Here is a 21,618-nt window from a genome sequence, read left to right as displayed (position 1 = left end):
GTACCACTGTGACCATACCCACGGGGTAAGCACCGCTCCGGCCACCACGGCCACCAGAAGAGCTGCAGAGACTACGGAGACGTACAGACTGGGCCAGGATCGTGAGGCACTTGCCTGATCTTGAGCACACATTTTTATTACGGTTGATGAATACGCAGCTGAGCTGTTGGCAAACAGAGAGGAGACACTTTGCCCAGGCCCGAAGACACGGGGAAATGAGGGCTGTTAGCAGGCAGCTAGGAAAGACAGAGCCAGTCAGGTGGCTGGTATTACATTTTCTGTCTGGTAAGGTCTTTTGTTTCAGCTGTCTCCAGCATTTCTTAAATACCTATAACCTTATGGAAAACAGACTGGGGAAAGATTAATTTCCCGTGTATCGGATATTCTGAAGGACGGGGCATTCGAAGCTCAGATATCATTGTGGGGAATAAAATGGCAGAAAACATCTCCGGAGGGGGTCTTAACAGGGTATCAGGAAGGTCTCTCAGGAGACAAACAACCGCAGATCTGGTTAAAACAGGGGAGAGACTGCAAGCTAGCCCCCGGGCTGCACCCCTAGCTGGGTGAAAGTATTTTTAGCAACCCTGCTCCGCACAGGGACATGCTGATTCCTCGCAACAAAACTTTCGGCCCGGCACACCAATGCTTACAAAACATTTTTATTTACCCTCCACAGTCCAGAGTCTGCTGGACCAAAGCACATGAGCACTAAAGCAGCAGCAAGAACAGACTGTCTAAAACAGCAACAACCAACTGCTTATGCAGTTTGGTTTTTTCCCCCTGACCTCCCTCTCCATTCGGCATATTGCGAACACCACCACGTTGCCTGGCGTAAATTACGAAGTGGGGACAACATGGGTGCATCTGCTCAGCAGAAATCACCTGAGTGCAGAGCTCCCTGGGAAGATGAGCTGATGCAAAGGCTGGAAACGCGACCGGGCTGCTCAGCGCCGAGCAGGTGAAAGCTGCGACCTTTGCTCCGCCGGCAGCCGAGGAGAAAGCAAACAGGCACGGCAGCTACATGCAAACACCCTCCAACTACGCCTCTGTGGGAGAGGAGCAGCCAGAACCCTGCTGAAAAGGGCATCAAACTCTAAGCTGAAAAAAAAAAAAATGAAACAACAACCAAATATTTTCTGACTAGCAATTTAAGAATTAACTATCAAAGAAAAAGGGATTTTAAGGGAGAGCAAACGCCCCCCCTGCATTCACTCCTCCCCTCCTACCATCCTCGATGCACTGGCTGCTGCCACCACCATGGCAAATTGCTGCCAACAGCAGAGCAAGACACGGTTCTTTAGAAGCAAATACGCACGCCCGCCCTTTTAATAAGGGATTTTTAATAACATATAAGAAGTAGCAATAAAACCTGTGCTAATACAATACAGCTAATCAAATCTTTCTGATGCAATAAATTTCAGGCGCGGACCTCCCCGCGACACCGGACCTCCCCGCGTCAGAAATGGAGCCTTATCGCCGGCTCCGCGGGGACTGCTCTGCCCATCACCAGGACGTGGCCGTGCCCCGTTACACCCAAGGGCTCCTTCCCAGACGAAACAGGATCACCATGGGGGCGGAGGGCAGAAAAAAAGGCAAGATGAAGAAAAACGTCAGGATCCTGGAAGGCTTGAAAAATCAAAAGTAATTGAAAGCGAACGGAATTCGAGTCTACTACAGATTTATCAAATATTTAATGCAGAAAACCCCTAAGCATGCCACTGTCACCCGAGCTGGAGAGAAATGTGCTTCTTTCCTAGCATATGGCTTAATCTGCTCCCAGGATGCATCTCTTTGCTCGGTAATTTCAGTTTAAACAGAAATGAACTGCAGATGTATATTTTAGCTAAATGACTGGCTTCTTTAAACAGACCCTGGGTAAGAGGGGCATTAACCTCCTCTCCCCCGGCCTGCTCAGCACCACTTATCGGTGACACGAAGCACCTCTTTTCAGGGCGCGCCCTTTAATCCTTCTGCTGCCTCCACGTGAACCTCCGGCAGTGCAATGCCCCCCAGCGCCCGGTGCCCCCGCTCTGATCCTCAACCAGTCCCCTCACCGAGAGCATCAAACACAGCGGGTTAAATTCAGCGGAGCAGGACAAACAGGATCCCCGTCCAAGGGCACAAGCGTCTCCCTTTTGAGTTTGCTCTGGCAATCCAAACACAGGGGTCGAGCTGGAAACGTGCTTTTTCATTTCAAATGTAAACTCTTCCCAAGAACGTAACCTGTTTGCAGCAAATGCCGCACAAGCGGGATCCAGATCAGTGGGGGACGTGAACCCCAAGTACCTAAGCACCTATATTACTGCTGAATTTGTTATATAGGAGCAAAATGATTAGAATGATTAGCAATGATTAGAACCCTTTGTGTAGCTCGTGCCTTAAAGAGGTCAGCACCAGACCCTTCAAGAAACAGATGTGCCCACTTGCCTGGACTTCCTACTGTTTTTCACCCGGTTATTTCTCCAAGAACCACAAAGTCCCACAGTAGCCCCCTAACAGCCTACACCTTCCATGAATGCCTTTTCAGCCTACAGTAGCGTACATACATACACCACACCCGAACGATTTTCCTCTGGGATCAGCGCAGCTCCTCAACAAATGAATCTCTGTGTCCAGATGGTGCTCTCCACAGAAACTCCTCTAAGTACCTCCTAATACCTAAAAAACAGACTTGGCTCAATCCGCCCACAACTGTCACCTCCTTGCAGAGCAAGGGCTGGGGGGAAGGAGGTAATCTTAAAAAAACAGCTTGAGCAATACGTGCAATTGTGTTTTTCCTGAGAAAAGGCTATGTGAATATGCTCAAAGTTGCAGACAACGGAGTAGGAGAGCTGTGATCTTCATAATTTGTTGCTGGCCGCTACCAGGGGAACCTCTGCAATATTATCCAGCACTGGAAGGACTGAATGAAGATACAATAGCAATTAGCACACATAGTGTTGGAGAGGGGATGGACATCAGCTTATGTCATCAGCTTCATCCCCCACTGCTCGCAATGTGGCACAAGCTCATTCACGCCCCTGCCTAAATTCATCCACAATGCGAGGAAAACCTGGATGACTAATTTTACTTCACCTGGCAATCCCAGCAGGCCGGTGCACTGCCAGTACCGAAGCCCAGCATCGCCTGCAGCTCTGCCAGCCGCCCACCTCGGGATGCCCTGCACGCGTTTGTGGGGCCAAGCGTAACCAACAGCGACAACAGTGGCAAAGCTGCAGGCTCAGGGGGCGATCACACCACACGTAAAGCTCCCACACCACACGTTATCGTCGTCCCAATGAATTACATGGACCGTTTCTCCAGGCCATAATCCCCACGCTGTCTCATGGGGACAATGGCACAGGCTAGCTCACAGTGACAGTCTGCAGGGAAGCTGCCCACCACCAAGCTGGCATCAGCCCCATAAGGGCAACCTGCCCCCCCCTCACTCCCTCTCTACCATTTGTGTGCCAGTTACAGCCTTACACACCGCAATTCAGGGCTTACAGAGCCGCCAGGCGCTTCCTTATACCTAAAGAAGCCGAGCATCCAGAAGTTGCATCGAATATTGGAAAGCTAGAAGCACTGAAATGGTTTAAAACAGAGCAGTTGAGGCGGGGCAGGGGGTGCCGGTAAAATGCACATGTTGCACTTTAGTACACTTTAGAGAAGGTTACTTCAGTACACTTTAGAGAAGGTTATTCAAAATTAGTTGTATTAAAATTTAAAGCAGTCCTCCCTGGTTTTATCCTCCTGACAGAATGTCTTTTTCACCTGCCACACCCAGCCTGAGAACAAGAATCAGCTGAGCTACAGAGGATCCAGCTCAGCAATACAAACGTTTTCCTCTCCTGAATAAAATTAACAGCCACCTCCAGCTTAAGAGATGCCTTAAACAAACAGCTGCATCAGAATCAGCAGTGAAATGCCTTGAGAGCTTCTGCTCCAGCCCACACTTTGAAAAGTCATGACTGAGTTCATTTTCATTAGTCTGCAGACACAAGAAAGTGAAATGTTTTGCTAAAATTTGTTCTGCATATGCGTAAGAAAGCTCCCCTCTAGAAATGCTTTTTTGCAGAAGCACGCAGAGAAGTAGCACGAAGCCATTCTCTCTGTAGAAGAGCAGCCTGATTGCAGAGGTAGGGGTGGAGGCTGAAAGGGGCAGTTCAGAGCTCGCTAGGGCCTGGGTTTTGGGTTTGCTTTCACATCTAGAGTTTCCCAGAACTCTGTAAGACACCTGCCCTAAGCACCCATCCACAAACTGGTTTAAAAAAAAACAAAATCCTTTGTTCCCGCTCTGCACTAGCACTACTATCAGACAGCTTTGTTTAAATAAATAAATAAATAAAGTATCCCCCAAAGTCTACTTGGTGATTCAGAAGAAGCTTGTATTTCAGCAATGGATGCAAACGGTGCCGAATGGAGTCTGCAGGTCTGCCTGTCCCTGCCTACAGCTGGGCTGCACCTGGCTTAAAATCGTTCAGAAGATGACAGCAAGCCTCGCAGCCGAGGCGAGGTGCGTGCTGTGCTCGGGAGGATCAGCGGAGACCGCCGTACCACGCCGCGACCGCCGACCGGTGCTTCGCCTGGCACCAGCCCCGACGAGCTGCGATTCCTTTTCGCAATCCATCGATGGTTTGCATCGTGGGTGCAGAGCAAAGGTGAGGTTTTGATGGTGAGCTTGTTTTTGGGCAGGGAAGGACGGTGGTGCCTGTAGCAGGCGAGCCGCTTGCAAGCCTTTTGTCCTGCTGCTGTGCCGCCTTTCCTCCCCTCCTCCCCCAAAATCGCGAAACAAAGGACAGCTCGAGACCGAGCGATCTGGGGTTTGGTTTATTACATGCTTAACGGAGCACTGAATTGCTGGTGGTTATTGCCTGGTTTAACTGCTTTCCTCAAAAGAGAAACATGAGTAAACAAGCATGTGTCATGAAAAAGCCCCTATTCAAACAGGAGCTGACAAGAGAAAGAGCATCCACGTTTTACAGCTGCTCCTTAACAGTTTTGCAGGCAGGCACCAGCTGAGATGGCAGCAGAGACTAATGCAAAGAAATCCCCAGCTCGTCCCCCCCCAGCTCAGGGGGCTCGTCGCGCCCTGGATTCAAGGCCCGAGGTTAGCACACACTCAGGGCTCGAGGCTTTAACTGCACGGACTTGGTGTGCGCCAGGGGCAAACTGACTCGTCTAGACAAAGACTTTCGATGCCCTTCAGTCAGCACCTACAAACCTTCAGCCTCGAGACCTGGCCGAGAGCTTCCCCATCCCTGGCCCGCCACCCCTTGCCTGTGGAGCCCAAGGCCTGTGTCCTCCAGCAGCGAGGACAAAGGCCACAGTGACCCCCCCCAGCCCAAATTCGGTGACAGCCACTGCCATCCAACCCACGTGGAGCAGAAGTCCGTGCTCCTTCATTTTTTGGCTCAGCTGACAGGCAAAAACTGCGGCCCCGTTGTCCCTCCACACAGGCTGACAGTGCTGCGAGCGGGGTGGGCCTGAAGCCTGGCGCAGGTTTTCCCAGTCCCCATTAAAGAAGGGGTTTGTTTAATGGGCTTTCTCCCTGGGGAAGCACGGGTAAGAGAAGAGCAGCCAGGCTCTCTCACTTCTTTCTACCCAGTCACCTATTTTTGTGAAACCTGTAAGGATTTTAGGCCTCCGTCCCATACCAAGTCACCAGCTCAAGTCAGCCCGGAGGTTGAAAAATTGTCGAGGACAGGCTAAAAGTGACCGAGCCTCATTTCTTGGGAAAGCCAGGGTAAAAAGAAACCGCAAAAGAAAAGATCTAAAGGAGGTGCAGAATGCATGTGGAGAAACACATTAATGAAAAAACAAACAAACCTCATATTGGCACAACTGCAGCCACTACCAGAGGTCACACGGATTCAACTACACCCCTGCTATTTGTTACTTACTTTTGTACCAAAAAAATAAAAAAAAAAGGAGAAGAAAGCCACAGACAAGCCTAGAGGAAGAAATGAAATGCAAAGGATGAGTGTGGAGTTTAGAGGAAGGGAGCACTGCAGGAGGAACTCACCCACATCAGATGAGTATGAGGGAAGGGTGAGAAGAACAAAACAAGCCACAGGAAGAGAGACAAACCTCTTGAAAAGAGACAAACAGAGAACATAAAATTCATCCTAGAAGGAAAGATTAAATGTTTAAGACATGAGGCACTACTGAAAAGTGATATTACTAGGAAGAACACTTTTAGCACACCTAAACACTGTGATAAGGTGTTGTGGTTTAACCCGGCTGGCAGCTAAACACCACACAGCCGTTCGCTCACCCTCCCCCCTCCCTCTCTGGGATGGGGGGAGAGAAACGGGAAAGTGAAGCCTGTGAGTTGAGATAAAGACGGTTTATTAAGACAGGAAAATAATAATAACAATAATAATAATAATAGTGATAATGGTAATAGTATTAACAATAATAATGTGTAAGAAAACAAGTGATGCACAATGCAATTGCTCACCACCCGCTGACCGATGCCCAGCCTATTCCCGAGCAGCCGGCCCCCCCCACCCCGGCCAGCCACCCCTATATATTGTTTAGCATGACGTCAGATGGTATGGAATACCCCTTTGGCCAGTTTGGGTCAGCTGTCCTGGGTCTGTCCCCTCCCAGCTCCTGCTGCACCCCCAGCCTGCTCGCTGGCAGGACAGAGCAAGAAGCCGAAAAGTCCTTGGCCTGGTGTAAACACTGCTCTGCAACAATTAAAACATCAGCATGTTATCAGCGCTCTTCTCATCCTAATCCAAAACATAGCACCCTACCAGCTACTATGAGCTACTTAACTCTGTCCTAACTGGAACCAGGACAGGATTACCTCTACTATACCCTTATTCCATTGCACTTGTTTTTCTCCCAAATGACATTTACGCCTCTTAAATTATGAATTTAGAGGCAGCCTGCATAATCGGTTAAGAATATTATTCCTGAAGGCCTAAGGCAGCAAAAACATTCAAAACATTTCCCTCAAAACATCCAAATCATGAAATTGAGTATTTGTGGAAGAGAAGGCTGGCTCAGGCCCTCACAAGACTTTTTCTGACGTCGTGCAGAAAGGTTCCCGAAACTAGGTGGTTTTGCTGATGGCTGTGATTCAGACCCAAGTCCCTAGTCATTTCAGCGTGCTGTTTTTATCATCTTTCAAAACGGTCCATAGGCACTATTAAAAGAAACCCACAGACTCCGGCACAGCAGAGGCGAACCCAGTCTGTGCTTTGCAAAGAAACCCAGGACCGAGCATCCCTGCACGGCCCCAGCCCTCTCCCACAGGAGCAGCACAGCAAGGTCAGGTTATGAGCTGGATACCCGGAGCACAATCTGCACAGGAAAAAAAAAAAAAAAGAAAAAGGAACAGCCTTTGAAGGTAGACGAGCTATTAAATTTTTACTAGGTGAAATGTTTACCAAAATAAATCTAGTCTTTTCCACTCTTCGTTATTATCATAACACATATGGTAACTGACATACAATTAATGGAGCTTTAAACCAAGAGTTCTTGGAAGGAAAACGCACTCTCAACTTCTCAGCTAGCCTTGATAAAAAGCCAGTTCCTGACAAAGTTCAGCAGTGCAAGTGGCTTTATGAGACTCCCTGATTACTGGGTACCCCCCACTCTTACGAGGCGCACCGGCCACAAGCAGAGGAGGTGAGGAAGGCTCTTCCAGCACCGGCACGGGCTCCGCAAAGCAGACTGCTGCCCGACAAGCCCCGCGTGCCGTTTCAGACCAGCCAACAGCCCAGGCGGCGGCACCCACAACGAGAGTTTCGGCTCCTCCTCTCTTACGTGTATCCACCCAGCAGAGTGAGCTGATATTAACAGTATTGTGACATCTCAATACCCAAGGCTACTCGCTTCATTTCTGAACTCCCGAGGAGCTTTGAACTGAGATGATGTTGTTTTTACAGACCTGACGCGCAGTTCACATTTCCTTTTCCCATCTTCTCCTACCTGAGTTACAGAGACGGGGTGCTTTCAGCACAGCTCTGTGCAATGCAAGCATCTCTCTGTAACCTGGGAAGTAACCAGATACTTCCCAAGGTGTTCCACATATCTGCCTAACCTTCCCTTCTTCTTTCTGCAATAGGAAATCCTACCGCTGGGGAGCACAAAATAAAACTCCTCTCTTAAGCTTCCCCTTTCCCACACAGCCCAGTGCAACACCACCACAGGTACACAAAATCTGTTTCCTTACAGCCTGAGTACACACTGACACACTCAGGTTATCAAAATGCTAGGAGATAGCAGCAGCAAAAGAAGAAGACACTGCAAAGTCACATCCTGGATGCTGCCTTGAAGGCAGCCAGGCCTTCGATCTGCAGATGGTTCCCTTGCCCACTTCTCTTTTCCTTTCCCAAATCCCCATAGAAAGTGCTACCGCCACACCCAGCGCATGAGGAAGCATCCCCAAACTCAGCATCTCAACCAGAAAGAAGTCTGGTCGATAACTAATATATTTTTATTCCTGAGGAGGAAACCAGAGCACTCTTCCATTACCTCAGAGGAAACCTAAGGAAAGGTAGCATTACTCAGGACTGATTTACTGCCTCCAGCCATTCATAAAACCATAAAGCCAGTGACATATAAAACAAGCAACTCATTCACAAGAGCTCTTTGATCTTAAATACAAATAAAATTAGGTCAATATTAAAGATTTTCATTCCTTGCCATATAAGACTTCCACAGAGGCTCAGGAAAGCTTTTCCCATCCACCTCTTTTAACACTCAGGTTATTTAGAAACTCACATTTCTTTCACATGACTTCAAACATGTCCTCGATATCCACTTGTCATCGCTCCAGAATTTAACCCTTAGAAGGCACAGGACACCGCACAAAGACTTCTCCAGGACCCCCAAGGTTAAGATCAGAGAGTTTTATTTTGTTTCACATGGAAGAAAGGAGGGAGCTAAGCGCTTAATCTGCTAAAATAACGAGTGCAGGATAGGCTTAGGGTGTAGCATCACCTTGCATTTTCAGTTTAGCATGCGTGATTGTGTTAGGGTGGCTTTCAAATTATATTTATTTGCTTTCTAAATCAACCAAGAGCTCTCATAAACAGCAGAAGGCCCCCGAAGCTATCACTGTAATGCGGTATCTGCTCATAAATGTCAATATACCAATTTTAAAGGTATTAGTGCTGATGTTTAGTCATGGTAAAATATCCTAATACCTGCCCCGCCTCCTTTACAGACAGCAGCACACTTAAATGGGAGCAATTCAGCTCAGGGCTTCCTGCAAAAAATCTTTTAAACCTATAAACCCACCGTCTGTAAGGCAGCACATAGCAATCCTACTGCAAAACACGGGTAAAACACACAGAGGGACCAGGAGGCTCCCAGCACGACGTCCTCCTGCTCAATGCCCAAGAACACGTAGCCCCATCCGTGTTGGGGTATTAAGAGACCAGAATGCCAACACCCAGAGTCCTCCCTCTCTTTGGCCAGGGCAAGCATCAAAGCTGACCTCAGCTATCCTTAAGGCAAAGAAGGGATCGTTTCTGATTAAAGCGAGGACCTTCACATCCAGAGATTTGGATCCTACCTCTGCCACATATTTCCCGGGAGCAAACGGCATCAGTTCCCCATGGTGCTTCCCTCCCACACCCTCATTCAGAAGCAAGGCGCAGCGGATGATTTGAGTATCAGGGAAGAAGCACAGGAGAGCTCCGCTTCCTTCTGCGTTTGTAACGGAGATTTCCATGCCATTGACGGCTCGATTTAACAAACGGTACGGAATATGAAATTTCAAACAGTTTGGGAATGTCTGCTGCAGCTGCTGCAGGAACACGACAAATACTGCCTCCAAAAGAAAGTGTTAATTAGAGAAAAGATACTCAGATTTACAACAGATTGGGATTTAAAAATAAGATTCACAACCAGATTGAATTCTACTAGGCAAGCTTACAGCTACAGAGAAGCAATACAACAACGGGGCTGGAAAAAAAGAACAGGTTTGATGGGAAAGGATACCTTAGAGAAGAAGCACACCTTTGAAAAACACTGCTTGGATGTCAGGCACTTAATTACAACCCTTATCAACATCATCAAAAGAGTTCGAGTATTTCTGTAATTCTGTCCTGTAAAACAGTAACCCGGAATAAATGCACTCTCTGAAACAATGTAATTTATCCACACAGAAAAGATCCTGATGCTTAGGGTTGAGGGCACAGAGAGGAAACACCAGGCATCGCCTGCTTTTTCCATTGACTCTTCCTCTGAGCCTGCCTATATTGGAGTTCCTAGTCTTCATATAAGAGCGTGGAGATACCCAGGGAAAGCACATCCACATCTCAGCAAATGCATGTAAAAATAGGTCACTTATTTACCAGTCCTTTGGGAAAAGGGACGCTTCCCTTCCAGTGATGGGAAAGACGGGGGTTACACTTCATTCACTTTCCCGCATCCACTTACAAAGGCAACTTCAGTCCTGCTGTACACAACCCACAAAGAAGGCAGACAGCGGGAGCCACCACGTGCATGCCATGGAGCTGGGTCAATCTGCCCAGCCTCAGACACCGACAAGATGTACAGCTGAGACGCCCACCCTCGGTTCCCATTGCGATGAACGGGCACAGGCAGAGTCACGTAAACAGCAATTTACCTCATCCTGACGTCGGGGATCTCCAGAGACCATCCACCTGACCTATTTCTCTCCACTACGAGTCCTAGAGCCCACTGCTCGGATTTAGACACGACACTCATCGAAGAGCTGGTAGGCAGCCCTCCTACGTAAGCACCTTTTAAAATCCAAGCCCAGAGCACAGGAACAAGTTGTAAACGAACAACAGGACACGTGCCTCTGCAGCTCGCGCTACTGAATGCGTTTTTTGCCTATCCGTAAAATAACTGGAGAGACACGGCACTATCTGCTCGTGGGGAAGCACAAAAGAAATTCAATCAGAGCTTCCAGTCAGGAAATACCTCGTCATTACATTCAGACACCACTGCGCCAATTCCCCCGAGAACTGGTTTGATTATCGCAGTGGCACAGGCTAGTGGCACTACAGCGAAGGCTCTGTCAGCTTTTTGATTTTCCTTTTGTGCCCCTACCTGTAAGGGTCTATAACTCAGCTACAAGTATTTCCTCTCAACGACAGCCTCGCGAGATGGGCACAGCTGTGCTTCCTTTTAGGCATTCAGAAGAGTTTGCCTTGGGAAGCACAAAAAAAAAAAAAAGAAGAAGAAAAATAATGAGTTACCATCGTGTTCGTGGGGCCCCAGACTTTTTAAGATACACAAAAACAAGCACGGCGTAGAACACTTTACTGTAACACGTTAAGGTCAAAGGACCTTGAGCTTTTCTTTCCTGGTTTTGAAAACAAAACAACCCCAAACCATTAGACGGCTGCAAGTGCAGGGGGCAGGTTTTAAGAAGGTTTATTTGGTTTTGAGCTTACTGTTTAAATTGGAACGGTGAACTTTTTATCCACTGTCGTCCCCCACAGCTACTCTCACAAAATCCTAGGAAGAAGCTATCGAAACTACCGAAGCTTAACTAAAATCGGCTGTTGTGTTTTTAAGATTTCAAGTAATCTTTAACAGTTCCAAATGCAAAAATCCCAAAAAAAAACGCGTCAACTTTGAGGTCAACCAGCAGGAGCGGGACTATCGTGGTGGTAGTAGCCAAATTATTAACAATAACCAGATTTGTCGCAAGAATGTCAAGCTGCTGCCATTCTTTTACCTATGTGGTAATGTGGTAACAGGACCTCGCCAGCAGCCCCCCGGGATTAAGGGGGCACTCGAGGCGCATGGGGGCAGAGGAGGAAGGCGATGAGCAGCCAGGGCTCACCACCACCGGCCCAGCTGTCACGCTGCTGACCCCAGCCCTGCATGGACCCTCTTGAGCAGCAGCAGCAGCAGCAGCACCTGCCTCCAGGATGCGTGCGTCTCCGGCCCGTGCAGCTCCGCCAGGCACCAGCACGATCCCCTGAGTCCCCGCGCGGAGAGCAGCTCTTATCAGCAGGCGATGGGGCAGCTCCAAAGGGAGGTGACGGAGGCACACCAGATAAGCGCTACAATACCAGTAGGGCTGCATCCACGTTCGGAGCTTTACCACGTTAGCTGGTTTTGTTACGAGACAGGCTGCTCGGGGCTTGCTGGCGCTTGCAGTGTCCTGTCGGAATGCCTACGATGATGACAGCAGCTACGGCGGCAGAGCAAGCCAGGGAGGTGCAGCGTGCATGGGAAAGAACCACTTCGCCAGGAGCGTTGAACCATCGCCCCCGAAAGACGTCCCTCGTTCTGGCACATGGACACAGCGCAGCTAGGTGGGGTGAGGCGGGTCTCGTCAGCACAAAAACATTGTGTAAATAAACCTTCCCCTGGCGTGCAGAAGTCCAAAGCTTGGCTGGCTAGTGAAAGCAGAAGGCTCCTCGATCGCCATGGGTAAGACTGATCTCTTTCATAATATATATGTATATTTATAACGTCCTTCTACTGGCAATGAAGCTGTCTTTTTCTTATATTAAGCACTTTCCTCCATGCTGCACGTGTTTCCCACAACCATGAATTGTCTACTAATCCTCAGCGTTTAAGCCAGCATCTCCTTCATCACCATCCGATTCCCGCTGTACATTCACCTTCAACCAGGCTGCTTTTCTCTGAGCTGTGTCACCGTCTCCTCCCAGCTCCAGATTTTCCCATGCGTTTGGTCTTCTCCTTGTCAGCGCGATGCAAGATCAAGCAGGAGGGGGACATGGGAAAACCCTCAGGAGAAGTCAACGCCCCTCAGAAAACAGAGAGAAGCCCACTCCATCCGTACGTCCATCTGACCCTTATGCGTGGGCATCTCCATTCCTTGGTCACTGGGGTTTCAGGCTTCTTCGGTGGTGCTTTTCCCAGCCTTCCCCATCAGCAGCAAATTAAATCCAACACCCCCAAGGTCAAATGGCAGCTCTTCGTTGCATTCAGAACCGCAGCTCTCACTTGGCCGCGGGACAGCAAAGCCCAGGAGGGCAAAGGGCCCGCTCTGTCTGCAGGGCTATCGTGTCTCCAGCCTGCAATCGCTCCTCTTCCAGAAAGCAGCTCTGTCCTTGCTCTCGCGCTGAAAACTGATAACCGCAGAGGTTCTGGCTGCCGAGCAGCCTCCTGCCACCCGCAGGAGATACACCAAGCCTTGCTCGGGGCAGGACAGAGACCAGGACCAAGGGTTTTGGAGGAGATGTCATGAGCTTCACGACAGCACGCTGACGGTGCTCTGCACTGTGACCGCTGCCGTATTTCGTGCCTCTGTGCGAGTGTTTCATGCTGCATCCACGGTAGGAAATATACTTTGACAGCAATATTGAGATGCAATGTTAAAATCTCCACATTTCCTATGTTCAAAGTTACCTCAAGACTCCCAAACAGTTTGCACGGCTGATTTTTTTTTCCTCCCCCTTCCTGTAGCTGATTACTTTTAGAACCAACAGCATCTTTTTTTTTTTGAGCCTGTGCCGATCTGAGAAACAATCGGGGACCCATAATGCTACAAACCTAAGGTATTTGATAAGAAAACCCCCGTGCAAAGCTTTGAGATCCCCTCCCAAGTCCACGTCTCGTTCAAGTGAGTTGAATTCTTTCCACCAACTCCAGTGGGAGTTGGACGGGGACCTAAAATAACGCCGTAGATAAGGATCTCACTGTAACTTTTGACTACAGTCAGGCTCACATTGTGCAAGTCGATGCTATTGAGCTTAAATACCAACATCAGCCAAAGGCAAGGAGAAACACTTCTGGAGGAGCCAGAGCATACAGTCAGAAATGTGAAAGGGGGAAAACAAAAATGCCACTTTCCTCCACGGAAAACGTATCCCGAGAGAGTAGGTACACGAACTGCCAGGCTAAAACCACGCTTGCAACAGAAAGCAGCATTTGAAAGGAAAACGACTGGAACACGATGTGCATACACAGACATACACTGGACCACAAGAGAGAAGTCAGCTAGCCTTCTGGCCCAAGGATTTTATACTAAAAAACGTACACAACGAAGGCAGGGAAATGAACACCTCCTCCACAACCCCCCCTTGGGACAGAAGGCACAAACCTGCCGTTATCTCAGAGGCAAAAAAAGCATTTCTGCACGCTGCCATGGAGGCCCTGGGGCCTGCAAGTTGGTGACAAGTCACCAAAATTCCCATTGGCTGCATTTAGCAGGAGCCCCACCGATGCCAGCGGGGGGAGGTGGCTCAGCTAAGGAGAGCTGGGCAGAGGATGCATGAACACAAACAGCCAGGAGAGAGTGTCATATAATTTCAGCTGTGATTTTCTCCAGGTCAGTTGAAAATCTTCCTGCAGGAAATTAATAATAATAATAAATTCCTAGGAGTCAGCATAAGACTCTGGACTGTATTTTGTTACATCCATCGCCTCGAAGCGCTGCACACATCCAGGTCCCGAGTGCCAGGGCCCCTTCTAACAACATTAACAGAGGGTCTCTGCCCCAAGAGCCTGCCACTGGATTTGGCACAAGGTGCAGAAAAAGACATTTTGACAAACAGACAGACGGACCGGGGGAGGAAGAATGAGAGGGACATGTGGTTACCCACAGTCGGCAGGTTGCTTTCTTTTCCCTTTTTCTTTTCAATAAAAATAAATATCAGTAATCCCCCCTGGCCACCTGCCTAGCTTCTGTATATTTAATTAAGAAGGATTTGAGCGATGGAGGACCGATCAAAAGTTCAGCAAATTTGGGGTAAGGTGGGGGGGGGGGGGGGGCTGAGGGCCGCAGCTAGCCACAAGACCCAGAGAAATGCCACTCTCCATTCTCATTCCAGCCACCCTCTGCCCCTTCCTGGTTTCTCCACCAGTAAATTCCCACTTTGTGAGAGAATCCACGAAAAATAAGAGGAGGAAGGGAAGGAGAGCAGTTGGTAGTTCGGTGAGCTGGCCTGGACCCGCTCCTGAAAGCCAGTGACCTCAGCGATCCTCAGCACAGCTTGCCCTCACAGCGGTAAGACTGGAACTGTTTTCGTGTTTAACGAAATCATTTCAATCCACAACGACGGCCGTTTAGTAGCCAGAGAGAGAAAGGGGAGAAGGGAGCAGGAAAAAAAAATAAATCTGCTGACTTGGTGCGGAATACCAAGCATGGGCCTCTCCTCCTGCCCCCCAGCACACCCACCCTACAGGACAGAAAGCCCAGCAAGGCAAAAACAGAGCATCCTCAGCGTGGGAAAACATTTATCCGAGTTTTAATTTATTTTCAAATCAGCATTTAAACGATCGCATCTTACATCATTTCCTTTTATGAGCCAGCAGCTAGACAATATGCATCATTTACATGCACTTTTGGAAGGCTGCTACATAAATCAACAAAAGGAGCCTTCAGTGCAAATTAACTATTACGAGGCTCCTAGGGAGCCACCCCGGCCGGCGTTAAGGGCAACTGGGGGGTATCATCCCTAATTCTGAGCTTTCTGGTAGGCTCCTGGTATGCCTCAGATCTCCCACAAAGGCATCATTCCCCCCCCCAGGTCACTTCTGGATTACGGAGTCTATCTGGGAGCCCTACCAGCGCACCCGGAGCAGCTACCCGAAAGCGTCGGCCGCCTTAAAAACACGCACACGCACTAAGAAGAATAAAGAGAGAAAGTGACTGAGCGAGCAAACACGGCTCGGTCTCAACAGCAAAATTAATAAGCTCTGCACCTCTGGGAACGATCAGATGGTCCGGGCTTTAAGGTCTGCAAAATATCAGTCAATGCCTTTAACTCACAAGTCGTTTTTGCACGCGGAAAAAGTGAAGCAAACACCCAGCTTGAACCTTATCTCAAGGCAAAATTCAGACCCGGTTTCGTTTTGTGGGAGCAAACCTTCAAACGAAGCTTACTGCTGCATGAGAAAAAAAATACAATTTAACCACAGCAATGCTAAAAATGCTCCTTCGCTCTTCGCAAAAGATGGAAAAAAAAAAGGGGCTCGTGAGAGAGCCCGTAGTTTGGCAAGCTGCAAGCTGCAGTCACGCTGAAGCGCCCTGATAAAGCGGGACTGACTTCAGGGCGAAAGGACGCTGCCTGCGCTCACTGCCTTTGTTCCCCACGGCAGCAACAGGCACCAAGAGCCCAGCTGCACGGCACCGATGTTTTTCTGCAGAATCCCACCGGTTTGCACCTCACCAGCTCAGCGCCGTACCCATACGGGGAGCTGCACCCAGCAGCCACAGCACGGCAGCCCCCGAGCACCCAGCCACGCTCAGACCAGCCAGGAGGGGAAGATTCCCCAAACCCCAGCCGATGTTGGAGCCTGGCCCTTTACAACAGGCTCTGCTTGAAACCACAGAGGTAGCGGGGGTCTGTGGCCGGTCCCTGCCGCAGCAGCTCCAAGGTAAGTCCGCTGGCTGCAGCCCACCACGTTTAACCACTCGCTGTCTAACTTAAAGCAAATGCTGCTTGGGCAAGCTTGCCTCTCCCTTTTGTGCTGTCATTCCTGGGTGTTGGGCCGGCTCCAAAAGGGCAAACCACTTCCAGGCTGGGCTTTCGTTGCCGAGGACTTGAAACGATCGGCTGCAGAGCGCTGCTTTGCCCGGGGACACGCTGAGCATCCCCTTGCCCCGTGCTACACGAGGGCTGCTCCTGTCCTGTGGGCGCACGGAGCTCATTTTTGCTCTGCTTCGCCTCCGTGTAACACGTTCTTTGTGACACAGTACTGACAAGGCTCCTTTACACACGAGCAGGGTTATGAAGATGAAAATTATGTCAGCTCTGTGGACTTCAAGCAGAGCAGCCCAAAACTTAGTAGTTTTGAACATGCCACCCCAGGCCACAGGGTGGAAGCCAGCCCACTGAATGGCTAAAACCCCAGGGGCACCCACGCCGCCCCGTGTCAGGGAGCAGCTCTGCCTGCATCCAGGCGCCGAGCAGCCACCGAGGACTGCCCTCCTACCTGGTGTGGGCGTACGGGCACGTACATACAGCTAGACATACACATAGTTAATAAATAGCTGTTAACTACACAGAAACACGCAGCTAGACACGTCTGAGCCACCTGCAGCGAGCACAACCGGGGCAACGAAAGGCAAACCCACCCCACGCGCGGCTTCCCAGCAGCTCGGGGCAGGCAGCCCCACTGCCCGCCACGGGGAAGGAGACCCCCGGCAGGGCCGGGGCACTGCTGGTGCCACCCCCGGGGTGCCGAGCGGCGAGACAAAGAGATAAGCACAGAGATAACGTCATGCCCTCTCCCCGCGGTGGCAGGTAGCCAGCCAATCCTGCTGCCAGCGCCCGGGTGACATCAGCGGCGATGCCGGCGGTGCCGACACCGATGCCGATGCCCGCCGGTGGCAGCGCATCGCGCCGGGAGGGCTCGGAGAGGGGCTGAGAGCTGCCGGGGAAAGGGGCTTGAGGGAGAGGGAGGAAGGCAGCGAGTACAGGCAGGTTAAGCGTTGCTTCCCCTTTTCCCTCAGCTCCTCCAAAGCCCCCCGAGTGCACACATGCAGCTTTTGGTGGCTCTGGAGTTATTCTTCCTAGCAGCACGGTGGCTGCAAATAGTCAAACGCTACTGCAGGGCCTACCGGCATTTTCGTTTTGTAGATATATATATATTTTTTTAAGAATAAAACCGAGTTTGAGTCACGAGAAGAAAGTTATGTCCACACCTCACGTACAAACAGATACAAAGCAAACACAGACAGGCGTGCACCAAGCGGCTGCGCGCGTCCTGACTTTTGCACCTGCCCCCCTAGGAAGGTCTGCCAGCTTCCACCGCAGAGCAGCACTCAGCCATTTCCTTCACCCCCGCCTTCAGTTACAAAGCGAGAGGAAACAGTTCTGCCACTTTCAAAACCGGGAGGAAGGCGGGGAAGCCTGGTGGCACAGGCCAGACAGAAGCTGCCCGCCGCTGCCCCCCAAAACCTCCTGGCCCTTCCGCATCGACAAGCACGTGTGCTGAGGTTTGCTCCTCCAGCAACGTCGCCGTGAGAGCTGCCCCACGCGTTAAGGAAACGCAAATTCACAGTTTCCAGGCTCAAGACAGTTAAACCAACCAGGACTTTGCTACTTAAGCCAAAGCATTAGCAAGTAAGCCGTGAAACAATGCGCCAAATTGCAATAATTAACAGGAGAGGATAAAGTCACACATTCACGCCCTGCGATTTTTCCTATGAAGGGTTCGGGTGACGCAAGCTCTGGAGCAGAAGGATTGCAGGAAAAAAAAAAAAAAAAAAAAGATTAAACGGCCGAGCGCGGGCGGTGTCAAAGTGCAGCTCCCAACCCACTTTCGGAGCCGTGCAGGGTTTTGCAGCCCTTTGCCAAGCGGGGTAGCCTGGCCATTGCCCTCCCAGCCCCGAGATGCACGCTGCGGGGACGGGCTGCTGCATCTCCCGAAGGCTGAGGTTCACGCCCTCAAAACAAACTGACATGTGTTTCATTCGCAGAAGACGCACCGAAGCGCTTCGGCTAGTTGCCCCAGCAGCATCTCGCCGTCAGGGAAGCCTTAAAAATTACACCGCCTTGTTTATCAGCACAAAAAACCCCAAGCAGCTAGGGATATTGAGCTACTCTCAGTTATCTCGCCTTCCCTCTGCAAATTCTCCTCGCGTTTCTACAGTTTAAGGCAAGATCCTTCCGTCCGTAAGTATCAAGGCTGTGTGAATAATTAGTCATCCTGGGAGCTACCACTCGCTGCAAAGTCATGCAACCTCGAGATTTGTTTGTTCCACTGACTGAACATTGGAAAGGGGAAAAAAAAAAAAAGAAAAAAAGGGCAGCAGCCCAGTTTCACACCCACATGGGCACTCTCCCGTTTCTATTTTTTAAAGTCATCCACTTGCCGAACAGGTTATTCTGGGGATTCTCATTTTCACAAAACAATCTTCCCCGCTTATCTGATCGCCACCCTGCGTGCCCCCCGCCGGACCCAGCAGCGGGCCCCGACGCAGCACCGCTCGCCCCGGACCCTGCGGCTTCGGTGCTCCGAGGGTTTTCCAGCGAGGGAGCCGGGTGACAACCTCAGGGAAGGCCGGTGCCTTTGTTTTGAGCCGCAGCAGCAGCAGCAACTTCCCGTGAGGGCTCCCCGAGCGATTTCGGATAAGCCCGAGGAGCTGTTTCTAGGGCTCGGCCACGCTCTGACAGCGGCCGCCTGGCTCGGCCCTTTCTCTGGGGGCAACCAGGGCTGCTCCATCGCTTCAGGGGCGTGCCCGGCGAGGCGTTCAAGCCCCTTTTTGAGAAGCAGGAGCCGAAGGGCCGACAAACTCGTCACGGGCAGCGACAGTGCCAAGGCCAAGGCTTCTGTCAGAGACCCCCGGGCAGCGCCTGGAAGCCCGGCCCCGGCAAGCGAGGAGCGAAATTCCGCCACAAACCTTGTAGACTTGCCCGTACGTGCCATTGCCAACCACTTCCACCAGCTCGAAAATCCCAGCGGGGTCCTAGAAAGGAGGGGGGGGGGGGGGGGGGGGGCAGAGAGAAGGAAAAACAGAAGCAGGGGTTACGTTTCGGCCGGCCGATGGCTGCTGCCACAGCCCCAGCCCCAGCGAGGCGTGCTGCTGGCGGCGTGCAGCTGTTGCGCCCTGCTTTTCCCCGCACATGCCAACGCATGCAAACAAAGGAAAGCAGCCCAGGGCCGAGCTCACCCCCCCACAAACCCTTCCACCACCCCCCCGGGGGGCTCCCCACACGCCGGCCCGGCCCCGCCACGCAGCCCGACCCCGGCCCCGCTCCCCTCAGCGCCGACCCCAAGCCCCGCCGGCCCCCGGGGGGGACCCCCCGGCCGCTGCCCGCCCCCAGCCCCGGAGCTCACCCGCAGGGAGGAAAGGTCGATATCCACCAGACTTTTCGCAGGAGAATCGTTCGCCATTTTCCCGTCTCTTCCTTCTTTTCTTTTATTTTTTTCCTTCTGGCGTTAAATAACAGCGACGCCCCCCCCCCCCCCTTCCTCCTCTCCTCCACGAAAAAATAAAAATAAAAAATAAAAAGCCGTGAATGGCGCGGGGCTCCTCTCCTTTTTTTTTTTTTCTTTTTTTTTTTTTTAATCTCCTGCCCTTCCTTTCTTCTTCACCCCAGCCCCGCCGGGTTGAAACTCTTCAGCATTGGGAGGGGTTGGCGGGGGGGATGATGGATAGATAGATGGATGGTGGGAGGAGGAGGAGGGGGAGAGGGAGGTGAAGGCAGGCGGGGAGGGAAGGAGGGAGGAAGGGAGGGAAGGAAGGAGCGAAGGAGGGGGGGAAGGGGGTGCCTCCCGGTGGGGCTCCTCGGTCGCTGGGTGCCCGGCTGGGGGTCCCGCTGGGTCCCCGGGGCTCACACCATGTCGCGGCGGCAGGAGGAGCGGCGCCGGGGCCGGCAGCCTCTGGTGGCAGCCTCGCGGTGCTCCCAGCGCCCGGGCATGGCACGGCACGGCCCGGCACGGCTCGGCACGGCCCGGCTCGGCTCGGCTCGGCACGGCCCGGCTCGGCTCGGCACGGCCCGGTCACGCCGGCAGGCGGTGGCAGCCCCGGCCCCGCTGTCGCATGTGGGGCTGACGCCCAGCGCCGCGGCGGGGCTGGAGAGGGGTTTGCTGCGAGGCAGACAAAGATAGCCGGGGCGGAGGAGGAGGAGAAGGAGGAGGAGGAGAAGGAGGAGGAGAAAAGGGCTACAAAACACACTGCGAGCTTGAGGGAGGGAGAGAGAGAAAACAGCTCCCCCTTCCCTTCTCCAACAGGAAAAACCGGCGGAAACGCGCCCGCACCAAAGCACTTCTGGGTAAATTCGCCCAGAGAGGCGGCGAGGGACGGCCCCGGGCCGGCCCCGCTGCCCCCCGGCCAGCGCTAGCCACGGGCGACCCACGGGTGTCCGCGGCGGGGCCGTGGGGTGCCGCAGCTGTACGGGGCTGCCCGTCCCCGGGGCTGCCCGGCGCCCTCCGGGCCGAGGGAGGCGGCCTCTGGGCCCCCGGACCCCCCTGGGAAACCTTCCTGCCTCCTGGGGGGCTCTGGGGGGACAGAGGGGACCGCCAGCCCTCCAAAGGGCGTCGTGTCCCCTGTTCCCTGCCGCCAAGGCCTAGGATCCTCCGGCAGAAGCCGCGTCACGTGGAGAAATCTCATTAACCTCGCTCTCTGCTGCCAGCCCCATCGGGCAGTCGCACGCAGGTGTAAACCTTGGCAGGATCCGGCTCTCCTTGAAGTGCTTTATCGCACCGATACGGCAAAAGTGTTACCTGCCTGCGAGAGGTCGGGTTGTGTTTCCTGTGGGAACCAAGGTTTTCCTGTCTCTTCTGCTCTAACCACAAAATTACATATACATGGCTGTAAGTATCACAGAAACACGCTTTTCAAACAAAGCAAACCTGTTGAGCAGAAAGTGTGAGGAGAAATTACCATAACAGTTTAATGGTGTGCTTCGTTTTTCACTTGGAGTTGCAAAGAAAGCAAACTTAGGCCCAGACCGTGCAACTGTTTTTTTCTCGGTAGGGGAAATCAAAGGGAGGCAGATGGTTTCGGATGGGCTGCGTCCATCCGAGTGCGTGCACGCAGCGATGGGATCGGGTCGAGATGCACGTTAAGTTTTAAAATTAGATCTGCACGGAGATTGATTGTCAACGGCTTGCTCTGCGTTACGTGGCTTCTTTAACTCAGCCTCTCTACGCATGAGAGCAGCCTTGGCAGGTCGAACCCACTGTCCGTCTGGCCCAACATCTTGTCTCCAAATGTAGCCGGTGGTGAATGCCGAGGGAAGATCACAGGAATAGTTTAACCGT

General features: G+C 51.8%; 1 protein-coding gene across 1 annotated transcript in view; it reads right to left on the bottom strand.

Annotated features, from left to right (window-relative positions):
* The window catches only part of MAP4K4 (mitogen-activated protein kinase kinase kinase kinase 4), a 149,033-nt gene extending 128,483 nt beyond the window's left edge, over positions 1–20,550 (bottom strand). Inside the window, 2 exon segments of the mRNA XM_083839719.1 lie at positions 19,253–19,318; positions 19,690–20,550. Of these exon segments, the coding sequence (XP_083695845.1) occupies positions 19,253–19,318; positions 19,690–19,746 (123 nt within the window). The 5' untranslated portion in view covers positions 19,747–20,550.
* Between the last annotated feature and the right edge of the window lie 1,068 nt (positions 20,551–21,618).

Source organism: Anser anser (assembly GCF_964211835.1).
Source record: "Anser anser genome assembly, chromosome: 1".
In the NCBI taxonomy this organism is placed as follows: Eukaryota; Metazoa; Chordata; class Aves; order Anseriformes; family Anatidae; genus Anser; species Anser anser.
This window is presented reverse-complemented; position numbering and strand designations above follow the sequence as displayed.